General features: G+C 39.2%; 1 protein-coding gene across 5 annotated transcripts in view; it reads left to right on the forward strand.

Annotated features, from left to right (window-relative positions):
- Positions 1 to 22202, forward strand: part of VPS41 (VPS41 subunit of HOPS complex) — a 200089-nt gene that overhangs the window by 85770 nt on the left and 92117 nt on the right. For 3 of the 5 annotated variants that reach the window (XM_006058820.4, XM_044946819.2, XM_044946822.2), the window contains 3 exons: positions 4092 to 4166; positions 15105 to 15167; positions 18518 to 18583. In XM_006058820.4, coding sequence (XP_006058882.2) covers positions 4092 to 4166; positions 15105 to 15167; positions 18518 to 18583 — 204 coding nt within the window. The remainder of the gene's footprint in view (positions 1 to 4091; positions 4167 to 15104; positions 15168 to 18517; positions 18584 to 22202) is intronic. The other 2 variants (XM_044946820.2, XM_044946821.2) reach the window with 1 other exon arrangement.

Consider the following 22202-nt stretch of genomic DNA (forward strand, 5'->3'; position numbering starts at 1 on the left):
TTGTAAAGACAGCAAAAGGAGAGTGCTAAACATTTCACCTTAAGTGAAATTGAGGAAGTTTATCCTAACATGCTAAGAATTTTTACCATGAATGAGTGTTGAGTTTCATCCAACACTTTTTGCATCATTGCAATGATCTTATAAATTTCTTCTTGAGATGATCTTATGATATTCCTCTTTTATTTTATCAATGCAAAAATATGTTAATTTTCATATGTTATATCATCCTGGTATTTCTGGAATAAAATTGTCTATTCTATATATGCTGCCTTTATTAATATTTTCTTCAGGATTTTTCCATTTTTTTTTTCATGAGTGAGATTTACTTGTATTTTTTTCTTTCTTCTAACATCTTAGAATGAATTAGAATCTTAGAATTTCTTCTAACATCTTCTAACATTTCTTTCTTTGTTGTTGTAAGGTTATGCTGTCCTGGTAAAATGAGTTAAGGAGGATTTTCTTTTTATTCTGTTCTCTGAAAAGAACTTGTCTGTGATTGAAAGTTTGTATTCTTTGAACTAAGTAAAATACATAGTAAAATAGTGGTAAGTGCTAAGGAGAAAAAAATACATATAACAGCAAAGGAGCTATGAAATGTTTGGGCAGAGTGTTGAAACTTCAGCTCCAGTGGCCAGAGAGTATCACCAACAAGATGATTACCAGTGAATAGTTGGCAAAACAAATTCAGAGGTTCTAGGGCTGGCGAAACAGCAGGAAGATCATTGTGGCTGGAGGAGAGAGAACACGGCCGAGAGAGGATAAGGCTGGGCTCTGGCCATAACATTTCAGACTGTTGGGTCATAGTGAACACTTTGGACCTTATCCTGAGATGGGAGGCCATCAGAGAGTTTAGAACAAAGGAATCACATTGTCTGATCCACCTATTAACAGCATGTACTCTGCTAGTTTGTTGCATTTCTAGGGGATTTCTAGGACAATTAGGGCAGAAGTGGGTCTACTAGCTAGGAGACCATTACAGTAATTCAAACAAGGATGATGGTAGCTTGGACCATGATGGTTGGGGTGGTGAAAGTGAGGAAATTTTGTTTGAAGAGGTAGAATTGTTGACAGATAATGAGGTAAAGTCTGGAAGAAAAGAGTCAAGAATGGATCCAAAGTTTTTTGTCTTGAGCAACTAGAAGAATATATCAGTCATTACTACAGATTAGGAAGACATCAGGAAGAGCCCTTTCAGACAGGAAGCCCTTTCAGAAAGGAAGATCAGACTCATGATTTGGGATGTTTTAATTGTGAAGATCAGCTCACAAGTAAACTGTTGAGGCCTCATTTTCCTTATCGTGAGATGGAAATAACCATTTTAGACTGACTGCTTTCCTCAAAAGTTGTGAGGATCAGCTAACATGTATGTCAGTTTTTTTTTTTTTTAAATAATACAGTACAATTCTGAGAATCTTAGCACAGGCTATGAGCACAGAGTACAGAAGAAGTGAAAGAAAACAATTTGACAGATACATGGGGAGAAAATATACTTCTGACTGTTAAGTTGTACAGAGAGCCTTGTGAAGAAGCACTGTGGCTCAGTCTTGTGGGCCTGGAATAATGCTGTCCATAGAACTCTCTGAAATGATGAAAACATTCCATGATCTGTGTGCTTTCTCATACATTATCTGGTAGTCACATGTGGCTTAAGTGCTTGGCATGTGCAGGCACAAGTGGGGAAATGAATTTTTAACTGTGATTGACTTTAACTAATTAAACTTTCTGTATAGTCACATGTGGATAGCATCCACTGCATTGGTCAGGACAGGAAAGCTTGGCAGTGATCATGTTCTGGGCACCTATTAAATTACAGTCTGAGGTAGATTATAATCAAATGTCAATTAAGTTACAGTCAGAGGTAGGTGGGGTTTATATTTGCCAAGAGTAAAATGGGTATTAAATTGTTTGATGAACAAAAGGTCAGAATCAGAAAATTAACAGGAGGTATTCAGTGAGGAAACAACGTATCCAAAGGAGACTGTCAAAGCCGGTCATTCAGACTCATTGACCAGAAAGAAGTCTGGACATATCAGCCTCAATGCTTTCTCAGTTCAGCTTTTGTTTTGCATCTTTGCTGCCCATCACAAAGTTCTCTTCACTGCTCTCAAGGTCAGAACTCTGGCTCTGTTATTCTGTTGTGAATCTCATCTGGGATTGGTATATTCTCTTGTAAATGGATCAAAGATCTGTCTTCAAAGTCTTTTCCTCTTCTAACATTTTAGGAACTTTTAAGGAGATAGCTTAGCTTTCATGAGCTGCATTTCAGGAGTGATTTCGAGATCAAAGGGTTCTATAGCCAGCTGTCTCCACCTGTAATGTGGGAATTTCTCCTAGCATCATCAGTCCCTGAGTGGCCTTTCGAGGTCTGGGAATCTTGGTCTGCCCTGGCCATTACTTTCTAGCTCAGAGATATTTTCCAGTAAGCATGGAACAGTCAATTTGGTGTATTTCCATTTTATTTGTATGCACTAACCAGATTATTTTAAGGTTAGGTATTTTGGGAAACTAATTTGCAGGCTTATATTGTAATGATGAAGGCTTATTTCTCTTTTCATGGTTAATTTGTTCTATCATGTTTTGTGAAAGGTGGTTGGGTACTGTCACCGTTTAAGAAGAAAAAGGACTTTTCTGGTGGTCCAGTGGTTAAGACTCTATGCTTCCAATGCAGGGGGCACAGGATTGATCTCTCATCAGGGAACTAAGATCGCACATACCACTTGTTGCATTCAAAAAGAAAGAAATTGAAAAAAAAAAAGGAAAAGAAGTGCTTGACATTTTTTTTTAACTGTTTTCATCATTTACTGATTTTGACTTCCAGTTGGAAAATCACCTTTGTGAATATTATAGTGAGTAAACAGCTGGCTACATAGAGAACTGGAAATCTGTGTAAAATATTAAATGTACAGTGTGTTTCCTCTTGGGAAAATACATCTAAAGTAGAATGCCTAATTCCTGTCTTCACAGATTTTTAAATTTGAGATTACTCCAAAGATTGGAGGATGACAAAGTTAGGATATGACAAACTTAATATCAGTTAGACCCTGTGGATTTCCCCCAGAAAGTAATAAGCATAAAGTATAAATAAAAAGTTGATTTTGTAATTTATAAGAGAAGAACAAATGAATTGGCTGGTAAGCCAGATTAAAACAACTGATTTTAGAGTTGCTAATTCAAAAAGACACCTGCATCCCAGCATTCATTGTAGCACCCTTTACAGTAGCCAAGACATGGAAGCAACCATGACATCTATCAACCAATGAATGCATACAGAATATGTGTATATACATACAAAAGAATGTTACTCAGACATAAAAAAGAATGGAATAATGCCATTTGAAGCAACTTGGATGGACCTAGAGATTGTCATAGCAAGTAAAGAAAGTCAGAAAGAGAAAGACCAATACCATATGCTATCACTTATATATGGAATCTAAAATATGATACAACAGAAACAGACTCATGGACATAGAAAACAAATGTGTGGTTACCAAATGGGAATGGTAAATTAGGAGTTTGGGATTAGAAGCTACACACTATTATACATAAAATAGGTAAAGAACGAGGTCCTATTGTATAGCACAAAGAACTATGTTCAATATCATGTAATAAACCATAATGGAAAAGGATATGAAAAAGTGTGTGTGCATGTGTGTATAAAACTGAATCACTTTGCTATTCACCAGAAACAAGCTATACTTCAATTCTTTAAAAAGCTAACAGTTTTCATTACATCATGATTTTTATTTGGGATTTTTGTTCTTTGAATGAATTTGGCTAGGGAAGAATTATAGGACTCTGGAGTAAATAGAACAGAATAAATAAAAAGGCACATAGCAAGTAATAAAAATACCATTTTAGCTGGACTTCAGAATGCGAAATAGGTAATTTGGGGAAATCTGAGGTTTCTCCCCTTATATGTTTGGGAACAAAGCTATATTTTACCATTTTCATTTGCAAAAGCAAACTATGTCTTGGACTCAAACATCTAAACTAATAGCTTGTATCATTTACATTTTACAAAGAGGTGAAACATTTGGCTTCTGATACATAAAAATGTTTTTCATGTTTGTTTGTTCCTTTTTTTTAAATAGAGTCCTGTGAAGATAAATCAGGTTAGCCTGGATGAAAGTGGAGAACACATGGGCGTGTGTGCAGAGGATGGCAAGGTATGGGGATTGCCTGATCACATGGGAAGCGCTGCTCCAACCCCAGGGGCTGTGATGTAACCACTTCCAGGGTCTCAGAACAGCACTGCACTTACTGGGTATCTGCATTCGGAGAACCTTGATTATTCTTTTTGGGTATCGGACTTACTCCTGATCGCTCATAATTAAAGTAAAATATATTTTGCACTAATGTGCCTTAAGGAAAAGTAATTACAAGAATGTCAATAATGTAACTAGTATTAAGCTGATTAACAACTGTGGCAGGGGGACATGTCACCTTAATCATTACTGGCGTGCCACTTAGACTTCAGCGACTGGTCTGCAGTTCCTGCAAGACAGTGGTTTAATGCCTTTCTGCCATAAATCCACAAAATTGGATTTTGTGGGCATGATTTCTGTGGGCCGGTGGTTTTCATTTTCACACACCAGTTATGAATGTTTCTCTTGAATTATAGAATCTTTTGATAAGCAGTCATAGTTTATCAGAAGAATAAAGTGTCTTGGAATAGCTGCATTAAATAAATGTAAAATCAATATATGTACAGTTTTCTAAAAATCTGGCCCCCACTTCCTCAACCAAGGACATACATCATTTGTGCGGTGTATAACTAACAATTATCAGTGCTTCTTGCTGATGTTGAGCTGTGACATTTAGTGGTTGTGGTGATTGATTTTCCACTTACAAAAATGTCTTTTTTGTTTTTCAGTCAATGGAAGGCTTTTCTAATGTTGGTTTGCAATGATAAAATTCTAATGCCCAGTGTATTTAAGCTACTCTTCTAAAATAACAGTTTGTAAGAAGAGAATGCGTTAAGAATCATTACAGAACCTTATATATTCTTGTCTGCATACAGCAGATTTCCTAATCTAATTTTATGTTTCTTTATGTGATCTAAATTCAATGGTCCATTAGGATGAGTAAATTAAAAACAATGTACTCAGTGTAAAAGATTTATACCCATTTAATCTGTTAACAGAAGAAAAATGAAGTCTTCTTGACATACATGACTGCATTTTGATGTATCTAAGCCTAATGTTGCCCTAAGAGTCTTTTGAAAGTCATTGGAACACTTGTGCTTTTCAAAAAGCACTATCAAATTTTACAGTACTTGCTGAAATTTTGAAATGAACCAGACTGTCAAAAGAGCGATAAGGGAAGAGTTGGTTTGTGCAGAAATTGAGAATTATCCAAACCGTTGAAACATTTTGTATTGATAATGAAAGATTATCTCCATTTTTGTTTTCTGAAAGGTAAGGGGGAATTCCTTCTGGGTTAATACCAATTTAATTGTTGAAGGAGAATATTGTTTTTGAATTGTAAGAGAACTTTTAGGAAGCTACTTCATCTAAGAATTTTCAGAGTTCTAAATTTTGAAGAATTATTATTTGATATGGTGAAGTGGGATATTTTAACTACTGTGTCTGGTGAATAATGAGATAACCCTCAGATATCTCCTGGTGCACTTCTTGGCAAACACCTCTGTTTTCCTATTTTAGTCAGATTTGTAACTGTCATATTTTGCTGTAGATCCATGGTGCATTTCTTTTTTTTTTAATAACTTTCTTTTTGGCTGGGCTGGGTCTTCGTTGCTGCATGGGCTTTTCTCTAGTTTGGCCAGCGGGGGCTACTCTTTAGTTGCATGAAGCAGCCATTGTGGTGGCTTCTCTTGTGGTGTCAGGGCTCGGTAGTGCGTTTCCCAGGCTCTGGAGCACAGACTCAATAGCTGTGGTACACAGGCTTAGTTGCTCCGTGGCGTGCGGGATCTTCCCAGATCAGGGATTGAACCCGCATTGAACCCGATTGTCTCCTGCATTGGCAGGCAAATTCTTTACCGTTGAGCCACCAGGGAAGCCCCCATGATGCATTTTAAAAAATAGTTTTTTCATATATTTTACCAGCATTGATAGACTTGAAAAGAAATATTTCAGTGCACATAGTTAATGAAACCTAGCCCTCACCATGGGTTAGTCAGTATTGTGAAAACTGAGGCGCTAATAATATAGCATGATCTGGTAAACTGGTTAGTAATGATAGCAATGTAAAGATTATTAAAAGAATCAACTCCAGATATCTAGATCTCGTGCATCTTTAAATGGTTATTGTGGTTTTTCTTTCTTTAGTGTGTTAGGATTTCTAGAAAAATCATTACCTTCTATTTCAGAGATGACTCTTCATATCTGTATTCAGTTTTAAAGTCCTAATTCTAACAGTTCTTTAAAATTTACTCTGTTTATTCAGCTGGTGCTCATTTCTAATCTTTTACTTCAGGACTTTTTTTACCTTTGAGTTCCAAATTTTGAAGTACAGTCACACATAGAATATGTGTGTTACTGGTGTACATTTTTAGGTAACTTTCAGGATAAATACATACAAGGTTTATTTTTGATCTCTTGCCTGTGTTGTCTTCATATATAAACTAGAATTAATTTAATATAGAATTCTGGGTTGAACTATTTTCTCTCAAAGCTTTGGAGACCCTGCTTGTCTTTTGTCTAACCTTTATTTTCATAGACATGTCAGAGACCAGCCTACTTTGTTCTTTCACAAAACCTTTTTAAATTTTTTTTGTCCTGCCTTGGAGCTCAGACTCATCATAATAACAACAACAATACCAACAACAACGAACAGCCCTTGTAATTCAGTTTGCTAAGTTAATGTCTTGTTCAGGTCTATTTTCATTCATTTTGTCTGAAAGAGAGTTAGTCCTTTTGATCTATATACTGAAGTATTGTTTTCATTTCAGGAAAGTTGACTTCAGTCCTGATTTTGATTATTGCTGCAGTTCCACGTGTTTTCATTTCTTCAAAGAAACTCAATAATACTGAGGCTGGAGGCGGTATCGCACAGAGGCTAAGAGCTTCGCTTTGCACCGCACCTGCCCAGGCTCCATTCCCACTCTTGCTCTGTTAGGTCAGGGATGTTCCCTGACCCCCAGCCCCCTCCACAGACTCAGCTGGGCAGTGGGCGCAGTGTGAGGCCTGGATGGGGATGTGGCAGAGCCGATTTGAGGTGTGTGGAAAATTCTCAGATCTTTCTGCTTTATTTTGATAACCCTTTTCTTAAACATTGTAGTCTGGCCTCTTCTCCTCCCGCGCTGGTGTGCATCACCTTTTCAAGGTACGAGAGTGAATGGATAAGTCCTAGTCACCCTTCTCTTTCAACAATATATTGTGGGAAACCTTGGCCATGTTTTGTTACACAGACACGCAGACACACACATGTGCTTTGCTTTCTCATGGTTTTTATCGTCTCATTTCTCCGAAGTCAGGGAGAATTTCTCTTCTTGTTTGGTCCCTTGGCTGATGTGCTTTGCTTCCAATGTCCATGTTGCTTTCTGGAGTAGAGTTTTATGCTGTTGGGCCTTTTTAATTTTCCTGAACTCTTTCGATCTCTCCCAGCTCTTTTCATGTCAGCCTGATCTTTGTTTAATTTTCAAAACCAAAATGATGACTTCTTGTGTCATGAGAAGTCTTAGCTCTTAGCGTATTAGAGGTCTTAAGATCAAATGGCTGGGAGTGGAATTATCCTGTCACCCTTGAGCTGTGGTTGTCAGTTAAGTGATTCAGCCCTCTCTGGGCTTCAACCTGTTTTCCTCCTCTGTAAAAGGGGTTAGTAATGATTATTGCTGTGTTAATCATTAGGGGAAATTAGTTAGTTGATATGTGTCAGTAGTTTGGAATAGTATCTGAAATAAAATGCACAGGTGGTGATTGTCAGTAGTTATCATCATCACCATCCTTTTCTTCTGCTCCAGATTCATAGAGGTCTCTTGTTATTGAAGTCAACAGTCTTGTAGTTTTTGTTGTTGTTACTGTTAACACTAGCCCCCTCCCCGCCCTATACCACTTGGCATATGGGATCTTAGTTCCCTGCCCAGGGATTGAACCCACATGCCCTGAGTAGAAGAACAGTGTCTTAACCCGTGGACCACCAGGAAAGTCTCTATTAAAACATTTTTTTTAAAGCATGGTTTTTCTCCCTTGGAGTCCTTGAAATTGTGTTTTGTCTCATTCTTTTTATAGATCCTGTGTATGTTTTTGTTACTCTTGTATCCATTCCAAAAGAAGGAGACAAGCTCTTTCTGAACCTCAGTTAGCAAACAGATTTAGTGTCCGCTTGCTCTGAGCCCTGCTTGTTATCCTTCTTGGTGTCCCCCTGCTGGGTGTTGCAGAATCACACATCAGTTCCACACAGGGTCCAGTTAACAAGCTCCATTTCCTGTGCCTGGAAGTATCCAGTGAAGGCAGCTCCCCCAGTGAACTGGGAGCCTTGCCTATCTTCTCTCCTGGGTCTCTAACACCCTCCATGGGTGGAGAAGACAAAAACCTGCCATCTCCCCTGTGAGGGTCCCTCCAGCCAGACAGAATTACAGCTTATGTGTTTACTCCTGTTTTAATGCTTGACCAGTTGCTATTGGGAAGCTTGGGTTGGGGGGCTGTTATAATGAAGTACCAGCTGAGAGTTTCCTGGCACTCCGGCCACCCTCCCCACAGTTTCTCTGTGTCAGATGGCCTGCCAGCCAGTGTTCTGGTTGGCAGATACAGAGAAGTCTGTGCTAGAGTGGAGACATAGACACCTTCCTGATTGTTTCATGAGGGTAGGGTTTCTGTGTTTCTGGCGGTAAATACATAGCACATACCTTTTGTGGTCCTCATATTGCTCTATGGGTTTGTAGTTAATGAGAAATACTCTAGGACTTGGCAGTAGATTGACTATAAGACAGATTGTTCTGAATTTTCTTTTTCTCATTAGGTATTTTTGTGACAAGTTGGGAGAAGTTGTCAGGGCTGCTTTAGGAAATACCCTTATCAAAAGGATCCTTTCAATTTTAACCTTTAAATAAGATTCTTTTCTCCGGCAAGATCTTCCTAACAGCCAGATCTCCCCAGGCAATCATTCAGTGGATTTCTTTTCACAGTGTGATACTCACTGCGAAAATTAAAAAAGAGAGAGGAAATGAATGAGAATCATTTTGGGTTTTGTTAGCTTTAGTAGTATAAGTTGTGACTTACTAGTTTGGGTGTCACATTAGTGAAATTAACCAAAATAGCAAAGGTTTTACAATTCACCCTGCTTATACTGATATCAAGTTTATGAGATTTGTTTTGAGACATTTCAGTGTTTTCCATCCTGAAAGACAAAATAAGGACAGTTGAGGAAAATGTTTCTCAGTTAAGCATAGAAATAGAGACTAACCTAAGAGGGATTTCCTTGGTTGTCCAGTGGTTAAGACTTTGCCTTCCACTGCAAGGGGTGTGGTTTTGATCCTTGGTCAGGCAGCTAGGATCCCGCATGCCTCGTGGTCAAAAAAACAAAACATGGAAGTGAGGCAGTGTTATAACAGATTCAATAAAGACTTAAAATTGATCCATATAAAAAATCTTAAAAAAAAAAAACAGACAGTGAGAAACACTAACCTAAGAGTTGTAGTCTTGCTCGCCGCCTTCAGCAAACACGCCTCCGGTCTCTGTAGTGGGTACAGTAGTGACATTTTGCTTCTGACTAGTTCTCAGGGGCCGTTCTGAGTGTCAGCCTGTTTGCTAAGAACTTGATGACTTGTTCTCTTATTTTACTTATTCCTTCTTCAGTCAGTCAGTCAATTCAGTTGCTTAGTCGTGTCCAGCTCTTTGCGACCCCATGGACTGCAGCATGCCAGGTTCATCACCAGCTCCCGGAGTTTACCCAAACTCATGTCCATTGAGTTGGTGATGCCATCCAACCATCTCATCCCCTGAAGTCCCCTTCTCCTCCTGCCTTCTTACTCTACTATTCCTTCTTACTCGACTAGTATATCTTCATACGAATTCATGATTGTTTTGTTGTTGGATTCACAATTTTTACCCCTGGAAATTTGTATTTTAGTTTTCCCCATAAGGTTCACAATATTTCTAATATTTTCTCGCTTACTGATACCTCAGTCTTTTTTCAGCAGTCCTCTATTTGTTTGTTTACAGCTTGTGTACTTTTTCCCACAATAAAAATCACTTTTTTTCTTCAAATCTATCCCATTATAGGTAGAAGGAAGTTTGTCCATTTGAACTGAATAGTCTGCTGCATTTAATTTCAACTTCTGTGGTAGAGTTGTCTAATTCATAGCCTGATATTCCCTTTCACTTTATTTTGGTGAATATTTGAGGCATTTGAATTTTTTTCCAGTCTTGCTTTTCTTACACTTCATATGGAAAGATATCTTCTTTATTTACAAATTTTGGACTAGCTCCTATAATGATGGTATATAGAAGAATAGAGCTTGGAATAGCCTTCCTGATTTTTACGACTTTAGACGAGTTGTTTATTTTGGTGGCTCAGTGGTAAACAATCTGCCTGCCAATGCAGGAGACATGGCTTCATTCCCTGGAGGAGGAAGTGGGAACCTACTCCAGTATTCTTGCCTGGAAAACCCCATGAACAGAGAGCTGAGCCTGGCAGTCTATTGTCCATGAGGTCACAAAAGAGTCAGACATGACTCAGTGACTGAACGTCAACAAAGGTGTTTGCTTTCATCCCCAACAGTCTTGCTATAAGGGTCAAATGAGGGGGTACAAGATTTTCAGTCCTAGTTACAGACCATGAATTATGAACCTTTAAAAATATAGTTTTAAAGCTATTTCTTCTCATTTTGAAGTCCATAAAGATAGTTTAATTCAGGATAAAATTTCTTTTTTTTTTTTATTTTTTAATTTTTTTAATTTTATTTTATTTTTAAACTTTACATAACTGTATTAAAGAACCAGAATGATACTGACCATTTCAATAGAGACCTTTTTCAGAAGATTGTTTCCCTGCATAGTTTGAGAACACTGAGAAATGGCATAAGTTCTTTGAAGAGATGTTATCAAAATACACTTTCCTATTGGAATCTTAGTCTCACACAGTTGTTACCAAGACTTCCCCATAGGTTAAAATTGAATCAAATTACAGCTAAAAAAAAATAATAGATTTAGAGCTTGGGAACATTTAGACATTTCTAGATAGAAATTGACCACTATGAGTGAAATAGATACATTCACCTGAAAAAAAAAATATATTTTATCCCACCAAAAAATTTAATTTGTCGAGGATGGGGTCTGGCTATTAGTATTCGGGGATCTTAACTATGTAGTCCAATCAGAACCACTGAGGTAAGGTGTGTGGAAGCATTTTGAGGTCCAAGTTATTAGTTGGAGTATCAGATGTGACATAGGACCATGTTGTGATATAGTTGGAGTGAATAGAAGTAGCTTTATGTTAGAAGAATATAAACTTCCTGGAGTACCATGAATTTCTACTGATGTAATTTTAGTAAGTTGACCCCCTTGTTCATTTAGTCTATTAAGATCCAGGTGATATAGTACCTGTCTTACTTTGAGCCTGTTTTCTTGGATTCTTTGGGCTCATTCACATTCAGCTTCCTTGGGCAGAGTAAAACTTTGCATATAATGCTATTCTTTTGAGCGTCTCAACCACCATTTTATAAGAAGTTCAGTGTACCCTGTGCTTAACTGCTGAGTCACATGTGACTCTTCACAACTTCATGGACTGTAGCCCGCCAGGGTGCTCTGCCATAGAATTTCCCAGGCAAGAATACTGGAGTGGTTGCCATGCCCTCCTCCAGGGGATCTTCCCGACCCAGGAATAGAACCCATGTCTCTTGCGTCTCCTGAGTTTCTAGCTGGATTCTTTAGCAGTGAGCCACCTGGGAAGCCACCTGGTTTTTGTACATTTATGTAAAACATGAGCCAGTGCCCTCTGAACAATGAGCAGCATGGTGGTAGTGGGGCCTGCATGTATTTGCTATGTCAAGAATACATTTTATCAGACTACCTCAGAGTAGATAATACCCCTTGACATTACATTCTACGATGTGCTATTCTTGGAACCCAAACAGCATTCTTGGCCTAAGAGTATAAACACAGGAGTCACAAAATGAGTGGGATATTCTAAAGATTTTATATTTTAGTGAAAGAACATATCTCCCCAGAATGATAATATGAGTACATTTTCCTCTTGGAACTTGCACAGATGAACCACTCAAAGCTTACTAAGATGAAAACAAGATATTGAAAGTCTGAAAGGTTTTATGTCTATTTAAAAAATGAATTTGTAATGAAATACTTTCTCATATAGAGCCATTGGACCCAGATAGCTTCACTGGTGAATTCTTACAAAAGTTAAAAGAAAAAAATAACACCACTTTTTTCTCGAGACTAGAAAAAGAGTGAACACATCCCAAGTGTTGGGAAACAGTTCTGAGTGCCCCTAATAGCTGGTTCCAAGTGTTTGAGAGCTCCTGGAATTCTTACGCTTTGCTGGTGAGAGTGTAAATTGATCAGAACAACTTTGTGAAAATGTTCAGCTGTCTATTAGATGTCAACAAAGATATAAACTGCAGCTCAACAATCCCATTCTTCATAAATGGATATGTAAGTGGACCAAAAGATTTGGAAAGAGTGTTCATTATATCATTATTCATTCAGTTCAGTCGCTCAGTCGTGTCCAACTCTTTGCGACCCCATGGACTGCAGCACTCCAGGCCTCCCTGTCCATCACCAACTCTCGGAGTTTACTCAAACTCATATCCATTGAGTCGGTGATGCCATCTAACCATCTCATCCTCTGTCGTCCCCTTCTCCTCCTACCTTCAATCTGTCTGAGCATCAGGGTCTTTTCAAATGAGTCAGTTCTTCACATCAGGTGGCCAAAGTATTGGAATTTCAGCTTCAGCATCAGTCCTTCCAGTGAATATTCAGCACTGCTCTCCTTTAGGATGGATTGGATGGATCTCCTTGCAATCCAAGGAACTCTCAAGAGTCTTCTCCAACACCAAAGTTCAAAAGCATCAATTCTTCAGCACTCAGCTTTTTTAATAGTCAAACTCTCGCATCCATAACATGCCTACTGGAAAAACCATAGCCTTGACTAGATGGACTTTTGTTGGCAAAGTAAAGTCTCTGCTTTTTAATATGCTGTCTAGGTTGGTCATAACTTTTCCTGCAAGGAGTGAACGTCTTTTAATTTCATGGCTGCAGTCACCATCTGCAGTGAATTTTGGAGCCCCCAAAAATAAAGTCTGCCACTGTTTCCCCATCTATTTGCCATGAAGTGATGGAACCAAATACCATGATCTTAGTTTTCTAAATGTTGAGCTTGAAGCCAACTTTTTCACTCTTCTCTTTCACTTTCATCAAGAGGCTTTTTAGTTCCTCTTCACTTTCTGCCATAAGGGTGGTGTCATCTGCATATCTGAGGTTATTGATATTTCTCCCGGCAATCTTCATTCCAGCTTGTGCTTCCTCCAGCCCTGTGTTTCTCATCATGTACTCTGCATAGAAGTTAAATAAGCAGGGTGACAGTATACAGCCTTGACGGACTCCTTTTCCTATTTGGAACCAGTCTGTTGTTCCATGTCCAGTTCTAACTGTTGCTTTCTGACCTGCATACAGATTTCTCAAGAGGCAGGTCAGGTGGTCTGGTATTCCCACCTCTTTCAGAATTTTCCACAGTTTATTGTGATCCACACAGTTAAAGGCTTTGGCATAGTCAATAAAGCAGAAATAGATATTTTTCTGGAACTCTCTTGCTTTTTCGATGGCAATTTGATCTCTGGTTCCTCTGCCTTTTCTAAATCTAGCTTGAACATCTGAAAGTTCATGGTTCACGTATTGTTGAAGCCTGGCTTGAAGAATTTAAGCATTACTTTACTAGTGTGTGAGATGAGAGCAGTTGTGCGATAGTTGGAGCATTCTTTGGCATTGCCTTTCTTTGGCATTATTCATAATAGCCTCTATTTGGAAATAACCGAAGTAATCAATGGAAGGTGGATACACAAGTGGCAATGTACTCATACATTGAAATATTATACAGCAGTAACAAAGAACCAGCTCCTGCCATATGTACATAGCAGTGTGGATAAATATCAGAAGGAAAATATCCATTGAAAGAAGCCAGTGAAATAGGTTATGATTCTATTTATATAAAATTCAAACATCAGCACAGCTTACCAAACATGATGGATTTTGGAGGAACAGTTAGTTTGTGAGGGTGTAAATGAATGGAAAGGAACACAGGGGAGCTTCTTGGGTTTTGCTTCTTGACATGGGTGGTGGCTGCAGGGGTATGTTCATATCATAAACATTTGTCAAGCTCTGAATCTATGATCTGTACCCTTCATGTTAAAGTGTTAGTTGCTCAGTTGTGTCTGACTCTTTGTGACCCCATGGACTGTAGCCCGCCAGACTCCTCTATCCATGGGATTTCCCAGGCAAGGATACTGGAGTGGGTTGCCATTTCCTTCTCTAGGGGATCTTCATGTGCAAGTGATAGAACCTGGGTCTCCTGGATCACAGGCAGGTTCTTTACCATCTGAGCCACCAGGGAAGACCCTTTATGTACATTATACAATTGAATATTAAAGTCAGCCGCTCAGAGGAAAGATTAAGATGAAACAACTTTAAGGGAGACACTGATAAGTAGAAAATTAAATCTTACATGTATACGTTCTCAATAGATTCAAGATAAGATGGTAAAAGAAGTGCAGTTCTGATCTCTTGCGACTTTGATCTGCTCGGGTGATTTATATATCTGACTCAAAGAAGAAGCTCCTTTTTCCTTCAAGGAAAGGAACAATAATTCCTTTAGAAGTAGCCTATGGAAAATTCATTAAAAATTTTTAATAACCTATTCATCTCTGTTTCATTTTTTAAAGCTGACATCTATTTAACAAAATAAATTTGTGATGGGCAAAGGGAACTCTGTCCATGAGATACTGGTAAAAAAACTTAATTGCAGTGGTATAGTCTCACCCTGATGGAATTGTTTTCATTGGATATTTAGTAGAGATTACAAAGACCTTAGATTACTAAGTACTTGACTTTTCGTTGATAGTACGTGTTGTCACTGGCTCAGCAGCTTTCTTTGTTACTGTCACGGTGAACTGACAGGATCCACTTACTTTTTAGGTGCAGGTGTTTGGACTGTATTCTGGAGAAGAATTTCATGAGACTTTTGACTGTCCCATTAAAGTAAGTATTCAGTAAGTTTTTACTTTTTCAGAGGATTTTTCTCAACAAAGGCAGTAAGAAAACTAATACTTTGAGCACTACCAATCTTGCATTAATTTTGTCAGTAAGCATCCATCAGTCAATGTACTGGATACTATTTGATGCCTTGGAGGTGCACAGAATGTGTATTATGTGACTGTGACCTCAGTGTATTCTCCAACTTTTGTTGTAGTGGGTGAGATGATAAACACACACTGTGTGATTAAAGACTCAAATCACACAATCTGTGATTAAAGACTCAGAGGTAAAAACAGTGTTGAGTCTAAATCTGAGAGGAGTTACTTCTAGCTGTTCTTGTTAGTGATAGCTTCCATAGATGGATTAATGTTTGACTGGGCTTTAATAAATGGACAGGACAGAGGGATAAAGCTGACTTCCCATGCAGAAGAACAGTATAGTATAAATGAAGAGGCTAGAAAGTTCAAATTGTGTTCAGGAAGTGGCAAATAGTCGAGTATAGATGGTACATAAAATACTGACTTGGCAGGAGAGCTGCATGGGCAGATTGAGGTGGCTTTATATTTAGGCTAAGGAATTTGTCTGGTAGATAAGGAGAAATTATGGAATGCTGAAGAGCAAAGAAGTGGCATAAAACTGAGCTAAGCTGAAAGCAAAGTAATACAGCAACTGTATTCAGCATAGGTGAGAAGGCTGACGGCCTGAGGCAGAAGAGCAGTTCTGGGTGACGGTTACTGTGGTTACATTGGCGGGTAGAGTTGTCAAGGAAGAGGTGCTTCCGTTTTCTCATGTGTTTATTCAAACGTTTATTGGTCAACAGGTAAGAGAGAGATGGGATCTGATAGAGGTTTTAGAAAGCCAGCCCTGCCAGAATGCAGGGGTATGCAAGCAAGAGAGTGGTTGGGGGCAGGAGACGATTTAGAAGGCTAAGCCGTATCCTAGACATGGTGTTACAGGAGCTCAATGAAAAGAAAGATAGTATTCAAGATGGAGTAGCAGTAATGAGTTGGAAAAGCCTGGAGGAGGTAGGTTTAATAAGCTTTGGTGATGACCGCAGGTAATGAAAAATGGAAGAGCTGAGGGTAAATCCAGGTTCTTGCTTTTGGTAATGGTGTGTGGGAAGGCTGTCAGTTGAAATAAGAGATGGTTTGAGGCAGGATGTTGCTAGTTTGGTCTGGAGCCTAGATAACAGTAGAGACATAGCATCCAGTAGAAATGTTATGGAGGTTTTGGAAGTATGAATGTAGAGCTCAGAATGGAGATTGGCCCTAAAAATCACAAACTGGGTGGGTAGCCAGCTGTACTTACAGCTGAGTAAGATGAAACCGTTTTGAAAGTTATCATCCAGTTAAAGATTAAGAAGAAAAAGACTGAAGGTCAAATTCGGAGCACTAACTTATTTTGTTTAAAAAATTTTTTTATTATTTCTTTTAGTATCACTGTGGTGGTTTATCTTATTTATTTATTTCTTTGGCCCCACAGCATGGGGGATCTTAGTTCCTCAACCAGGGATCAAACCCACACCTCCTGCATTGGAAGCATGGAGACTTAACCACTGGACCTCCAGGGAAGTCCCCTGTAGCGCTAATATAAAGATTCAGGCAGTGGGAAGAAAAAATACCAATGAGGGGTCTTAGAAGAATTAGGAGGATTGGAGGAGAAGCCAAAAGAGAGAGGGGTTCCAGAAGGAAGGAGCGAGCAGCACAGAAAAGGCAGTGTGGAGCTACCACGAGGTAGGGACAGAAGCAGGGCACTTTATTTGATAACTATGAGCTCCTGGCAACCTTAATGAGGAGGGTCTAGGAGGAGGAGGCTCACTATGTAAGAAGGAGTAAATTGGAGATAAAGAAGTAGAAACAAGCAAGGTAGACTCTTCTTTCAAGAAACTTTGTGATGTAGAAGGGAGTTCATTTGGTAGATGAAGAAAGAATCAAAGTCCAGGAGGATTTCTGCCAGTCATGTTTTGGTTGTTGGTATTAAAAAAAAAAAAAAAAACATATGGGGAAAGATCCAAAATAAGCAAAAGGGAATACTTAGTGGGGCAGCTGTAAGGGATGGGATCATCATGTAGGGATGAGGGAGGGAAACCTTGGATGTGAGTCCTACAGCCTCTGCTGGTGAGACCAAGCCAAGTGTCACTAAGTTGGGCAGGGAAGGCTCCGCAGTCGGGGCAGTGACGTGATGGCCTTGGTGTCTTCTTGGTGGGGAAGAATGAAGGTAAGGTTATGTGGTTGAGGGCACAGACATGACTACACTCGCAGCTGTGATCTAGGACTATGCATCATAAGAAAGCTAAGAGGACCCTCAAGAAAGATTTTAAGAAGGTGTAACGACAGAATGTGTAAATGATTCCACTGGTATCCAGGATGGATTAGACAAGTGTGGAAGGAAAGAAGGGCTAACCTGGAAGTGAGAAATGGTTAGAGAAATGAGGAGTCACATACTAATAAATGCCCTCAAAATGACAGGGTAGGAAATGAAATCTGTCCCGGATGGAGATGTATTCATTAATTAATAAGAATAGAAAATGTCTTTAGTTGAAGGTTTGTGGTATAGTTGTGTCAGTGTTTTTAATGTGTAGAAAGAATTCTGTATGTTGGGCTGGAAAACAACACAGTGTGTTAGTTGGTGATAACGTGGGCTTGGGGATAAGAAAGTGAGGAGGCAGGGTCTTTGCAGGCTGGCAGCCATGCAAGGGAGCCCCGAAGATGAGCTTATGCTGAGCGCAGCTATCAGACTCTGAGAAAGCCACCGACAAATGAAATAAATGATGACAATGATGGGGCAGCCTTGGGAGAACCCTTTGTGAGGGCTTGTAGGAGATTGTGGAGAGCAGGTGATAACCAGGGGCCCAGGAACTGACGGTGGAGGTAAAAGGGAACTCAGCTCAGTTCTGCAGCGCAGTTGTCTTTGCCACTGATGGAATCCCACTCCAGACTGTGAGGCTGCATTGCAGCCCTCGTTCTACTTGGGAGGCATCCTGACAAGGAAATAATCTAGATTTCTTCTATGAAATGTCTTCAGTTACAAACGTTTGTGACATCTCGCTCCTTGATTACCTTCATTGGCTGCCTCTAAAGAGGAGAGCCCACTCAGAGGGTCCCACTCAGCTAGAGTGGGACAGCTGTTCACTCTCATTTTTTAGCTTTGACCTGACTTCATAGAAGAGACTCTCTTACACCAGAGCAAAACTCACTCTCCCTTGGTGCAAAATGTTCCCTGAATAGATTACTTCCTACCTAGACACCAGGTTGATTTTTCGATCATGTTGCCTGTCATGTACAAGGGGCTTTCATTCTGCTCTGCAGCCGTGACTCCTAACCAGTGACATGTTGGCTCCCTCTTCCTTGCAGATCATTGCTGTGCACCCGCATTTCGTGAGATCCAGCTGCAAGCAGTTTGTGACGGGAGGGAAGAAGGTAAATGCTGCGTGTTGATGTCGCAGGCAGTCTTTGAGGGGTTCTGTTTGCTCTTTAATTTATCTTTAATATTTTTAATGTCTGACTCTTCATTCGGAGAAAGTTTGAGAAAGCCCAGTGTAGTGAAATAGCAAGACCATTACCTCTTGGGGGAGGTGTGGCCTCGGTGCTTGTCAGTGACATCCCTTTGGAATAGGTGCGGGCAAAAACAGACCTTACTCAAACTGTTTGCTAGCCTGTTGAAATATAGCCCCTTCCACACACAAAAAAAGAGGTAGCATTTAAAAAGTAAGAGCAAGTAACTAGTGATTTTTTTCCACTTGTTGATAATCTCTTCCAGGTCTTGAGAAAGTTTTAGAACAATCATGGCTCTTTTTTAAATTTTATATTTTAATTTATTTTTGTTGGAATATAATGTGTTAGTTTCTGCTGTACAAGGAAATGAATCAGCTATTTTGTTGTTTAGTCACTAAGGCATGTCTGACTCTTTTGCAACTGCTTGGACTTTGTGTTTACATATATCCCCTCCCTCTCAAGCCTCCCTCTCCCCCACCCGCATCCCACCCCTCTAAGTCAACACAGAGCACCGAGCTGAGCTTGCCATGGCTCTTTTTTAGTGACATGTTCCTAGCATATTTTATTATCTTAGTGCTATTTAAAACATGAGAAAGTAAAAGAATTGTTTTATACATTGACATGTTTGTGGATATAGCAGATTCTAAAATGAAAGAATCAAAGAGACACTGATGTATAGAACAGTCTTATGGACTCTGTGAGAGAGGGAGAGGGTGGGAAGATTTGGGAGAATGGCATTGAAACATGTAAAATATCATGTATGAAACGAGTTGCCAGTCCACGTTCGATGCACGATACTGGATGCTTGGGGCTGGTGCACTGGGACGACCCAGAGGGATGGAATGGGGAGGGAGGAGGGAGGAGGGTTCAGGATGGGGAACACATGTATACCTGTGGCGGATTCATTTTGATATTTGGCAAAACTAATACAATTATGTAAAGTTTAAAAATAAAATAAAATTAAAAAAAAATAAATAAAATGAAAGAATCTTTCTGCTTATGCTGCTGCTGCTAAGTCGCTTCAGTCGTGTCCGACTCTATGCTACCCCAGAGACGGCAGCCCAACAGGCTCCCCCATCCCTGGGATTCTCCAGGCAAGAACACTGGAGTGGGTTGCCATTTCCTTCTCCAATGCATAAAAGTGAAAGATGAAAGGGAAGTCGCTCAGTCGTGTCTGACTCTAGTGACCCCATAGACTGCAGCCTTCCAGGCTCCTCCATCCGTGGGATTTTCCAGGCAAAAGTACTGGAGTGGTGTGCCATTGCCTTCTCCATCTTTCTGCTTATAGAATAAATTTTTTTTCTATTTTTATTCACCAGTGATTTTTTTTTTTTTTATGATAAAATGTTCCCACTGTCCTAGAACTCTGAACATTGTTGCCTATCCAGTTTAGGGCTCAGTGGAGAGCAGGCTGTATGTGTTTATTTCTATAGCAAGGTATAGCTATGGAATAGATACTTCGAGGCTTAGCTACCAAATGGTTTTGAGTGTTTTGTGGTAGTTATCTGTCCTTTTCACTTGGACTGTTGCTTCATAGAATGATAGGACTGCATACTAGTTGTTAGCATTTTTCAAGCCCTGGTTTTAGCTCCACGTAATGGTTAAGTAGCAGGTCCTTTAGATTCCAACAGCATCTCAAGGCACAAAGCCAAGATTGCATCAGCTCTGATTTCTGCTTGAGAACCAGCTCCTTTCGTCCCCTCCCCAGCACTTACTGTTATCCTTAGGCGCTAGCAGCACTAACCTCACACAGAAATGTCTATGGGATTATGCTCAGTTGCCCAGTCATGTCTGACACTTGGTGACCCCATGCATTGTAGTCCACCAGGCTCCTCTGTCCATGGAATTTTCCAGGCAAGAATACTGGAGCAGGTTGTGATTTCCAACTGGGGAATCTTCTCAACCCAGGGATCCAATCCATGTCTCTTGTGTCTCCTGAATTGGCAAGTGGATTCTTTACCACTGTGCCACCTGGGAAGCATGTATGGAATTAATCAGTAGGAATTACAGATTGAAGCTAACATTTTCTGTTTTAGATCTGCAGCTGACTTACTGCTAGGAAAAAATAGCTACCTTACTTGTCTTTGTTGATTTCAGGAAAGAGTAGCTTCAAATTCTTCTTGATAAAGTATTGATATTTCTTTAGTAAACACTTTTCTAGTTAGAAAATTTTATGTGATACAGAGCATGAATTCACATAGCTATAATTTAAGCCCATGCATTTTTATTTAAAACTCATTAGGGATGAAAAATGCCAAGTCATTAGGTTTTTTGTTTGTTTTTTTAAGTGGCCTAAACCAACACACTTTCATTATCTCACAGGTCAGAAATCTAAGAGTGGCTTTTGTGTACAGTCTGTTTTAGGGCCTGTCATGAGATTTCTGTTCAGATTTTGGCCAGGGTTGCACTCATCTGAAGGCTTGACTGGGGTTGTAGATTCTGCTTCTAAACTGTCTGCTGCCTTCTTAATAGCAATCCCTCATAAAATGTTGATAACTTAAAATATTGATAAATCATTTTGGTTTAAGAATTTTCCAAGTGAGGATGCAGTTTTGAGTTCTGGCTTTCCAATTCCAGAAGTTAGAGACTTTAGAGTTGTCCCATATATTTTCAAGGTATTGGTATGAAAGAACATATTAGAGATAATATGAATGATGTCCACATGGACTCAAACTTTGATGGTGGGAGTTTCTGTATAGATTTGAGTTCTTAATAGTTACCTTGTTGGTATGGTTTAATAATTGGTTTTATACTGTGAAAGGTACCTATCATCTGGTATAATTTGCCAGAGTAGTTTTTTCTACATAAATGTCTTGTCAACTTGCAAGATGCCTAAGTTAACTGTGTCAATAACATGTTCATCCTTCTATGTAGCATTTGACATAGCTTACAGACATCTGTAGAAAGGACCAAGTGAATGTAACTCTTTGGGCTGAAACTTCTAGAATAGTTGTAACTCTTTGGGCCAAAACTTGTTGAGCAATTGTATGGATAACAAAGTAGTCCAGGATCCAAGTGCAGGCAAGGTCACATGGGAAAAAGTTGGAATTGATACCAAGATTACATTGTGATAAGTACTAAATAAGTAGAATTCACTGAATGCTGAACAGGCAAGAACATCAAAGATTTGGGTCATCTCTTTGGTTATCACTCTCTGCTTGACAGGTTTTTCTGTGTTCAGTGTTCTAAGAGGAAGCTTTCTCTTTTCTCCTATTTTCCTGTTCATGTCTCCAAAAATGCATGTAGACATTTCTTCCCAAGCACAAAAGATGCTTAATTATGTACAGATAAAATAAAAACAGTTCAAGTTATCTGGTGAAAGACTTGATATTGTTGAGTTAGAATTTCTGGCTTAAAATAGTTTAAAAGAAACACACACCAAAGGGTTAGTATGTTGTATAAAGGACTTAGGTTATTGAGCTTGATGAAAGTATATATGTGATATTCTGACATGAAGAATCATAGGATTTCACATGTCAATGTAAGTGATATTGTCATGTCTTTTTATTTTAATAGCTTTATTGATATATAATTTGCATATCAT

This window comes from Bubalus bubalis, chromosome 8, assembly GCF_019923935.1.
Source record: "Bubalus bubalis isolate 160015118507 breed Murrah chromosome 8, NDDB_SH_1, whole genome shotgun sequence".
Taxonomy (NCBI): domain Eukaryota; kingdom Metazoa; phylum Chordata; class Mammalia; order Artiodactyla; family Bovidae; genus Bubalus; species Bubalus bubalis.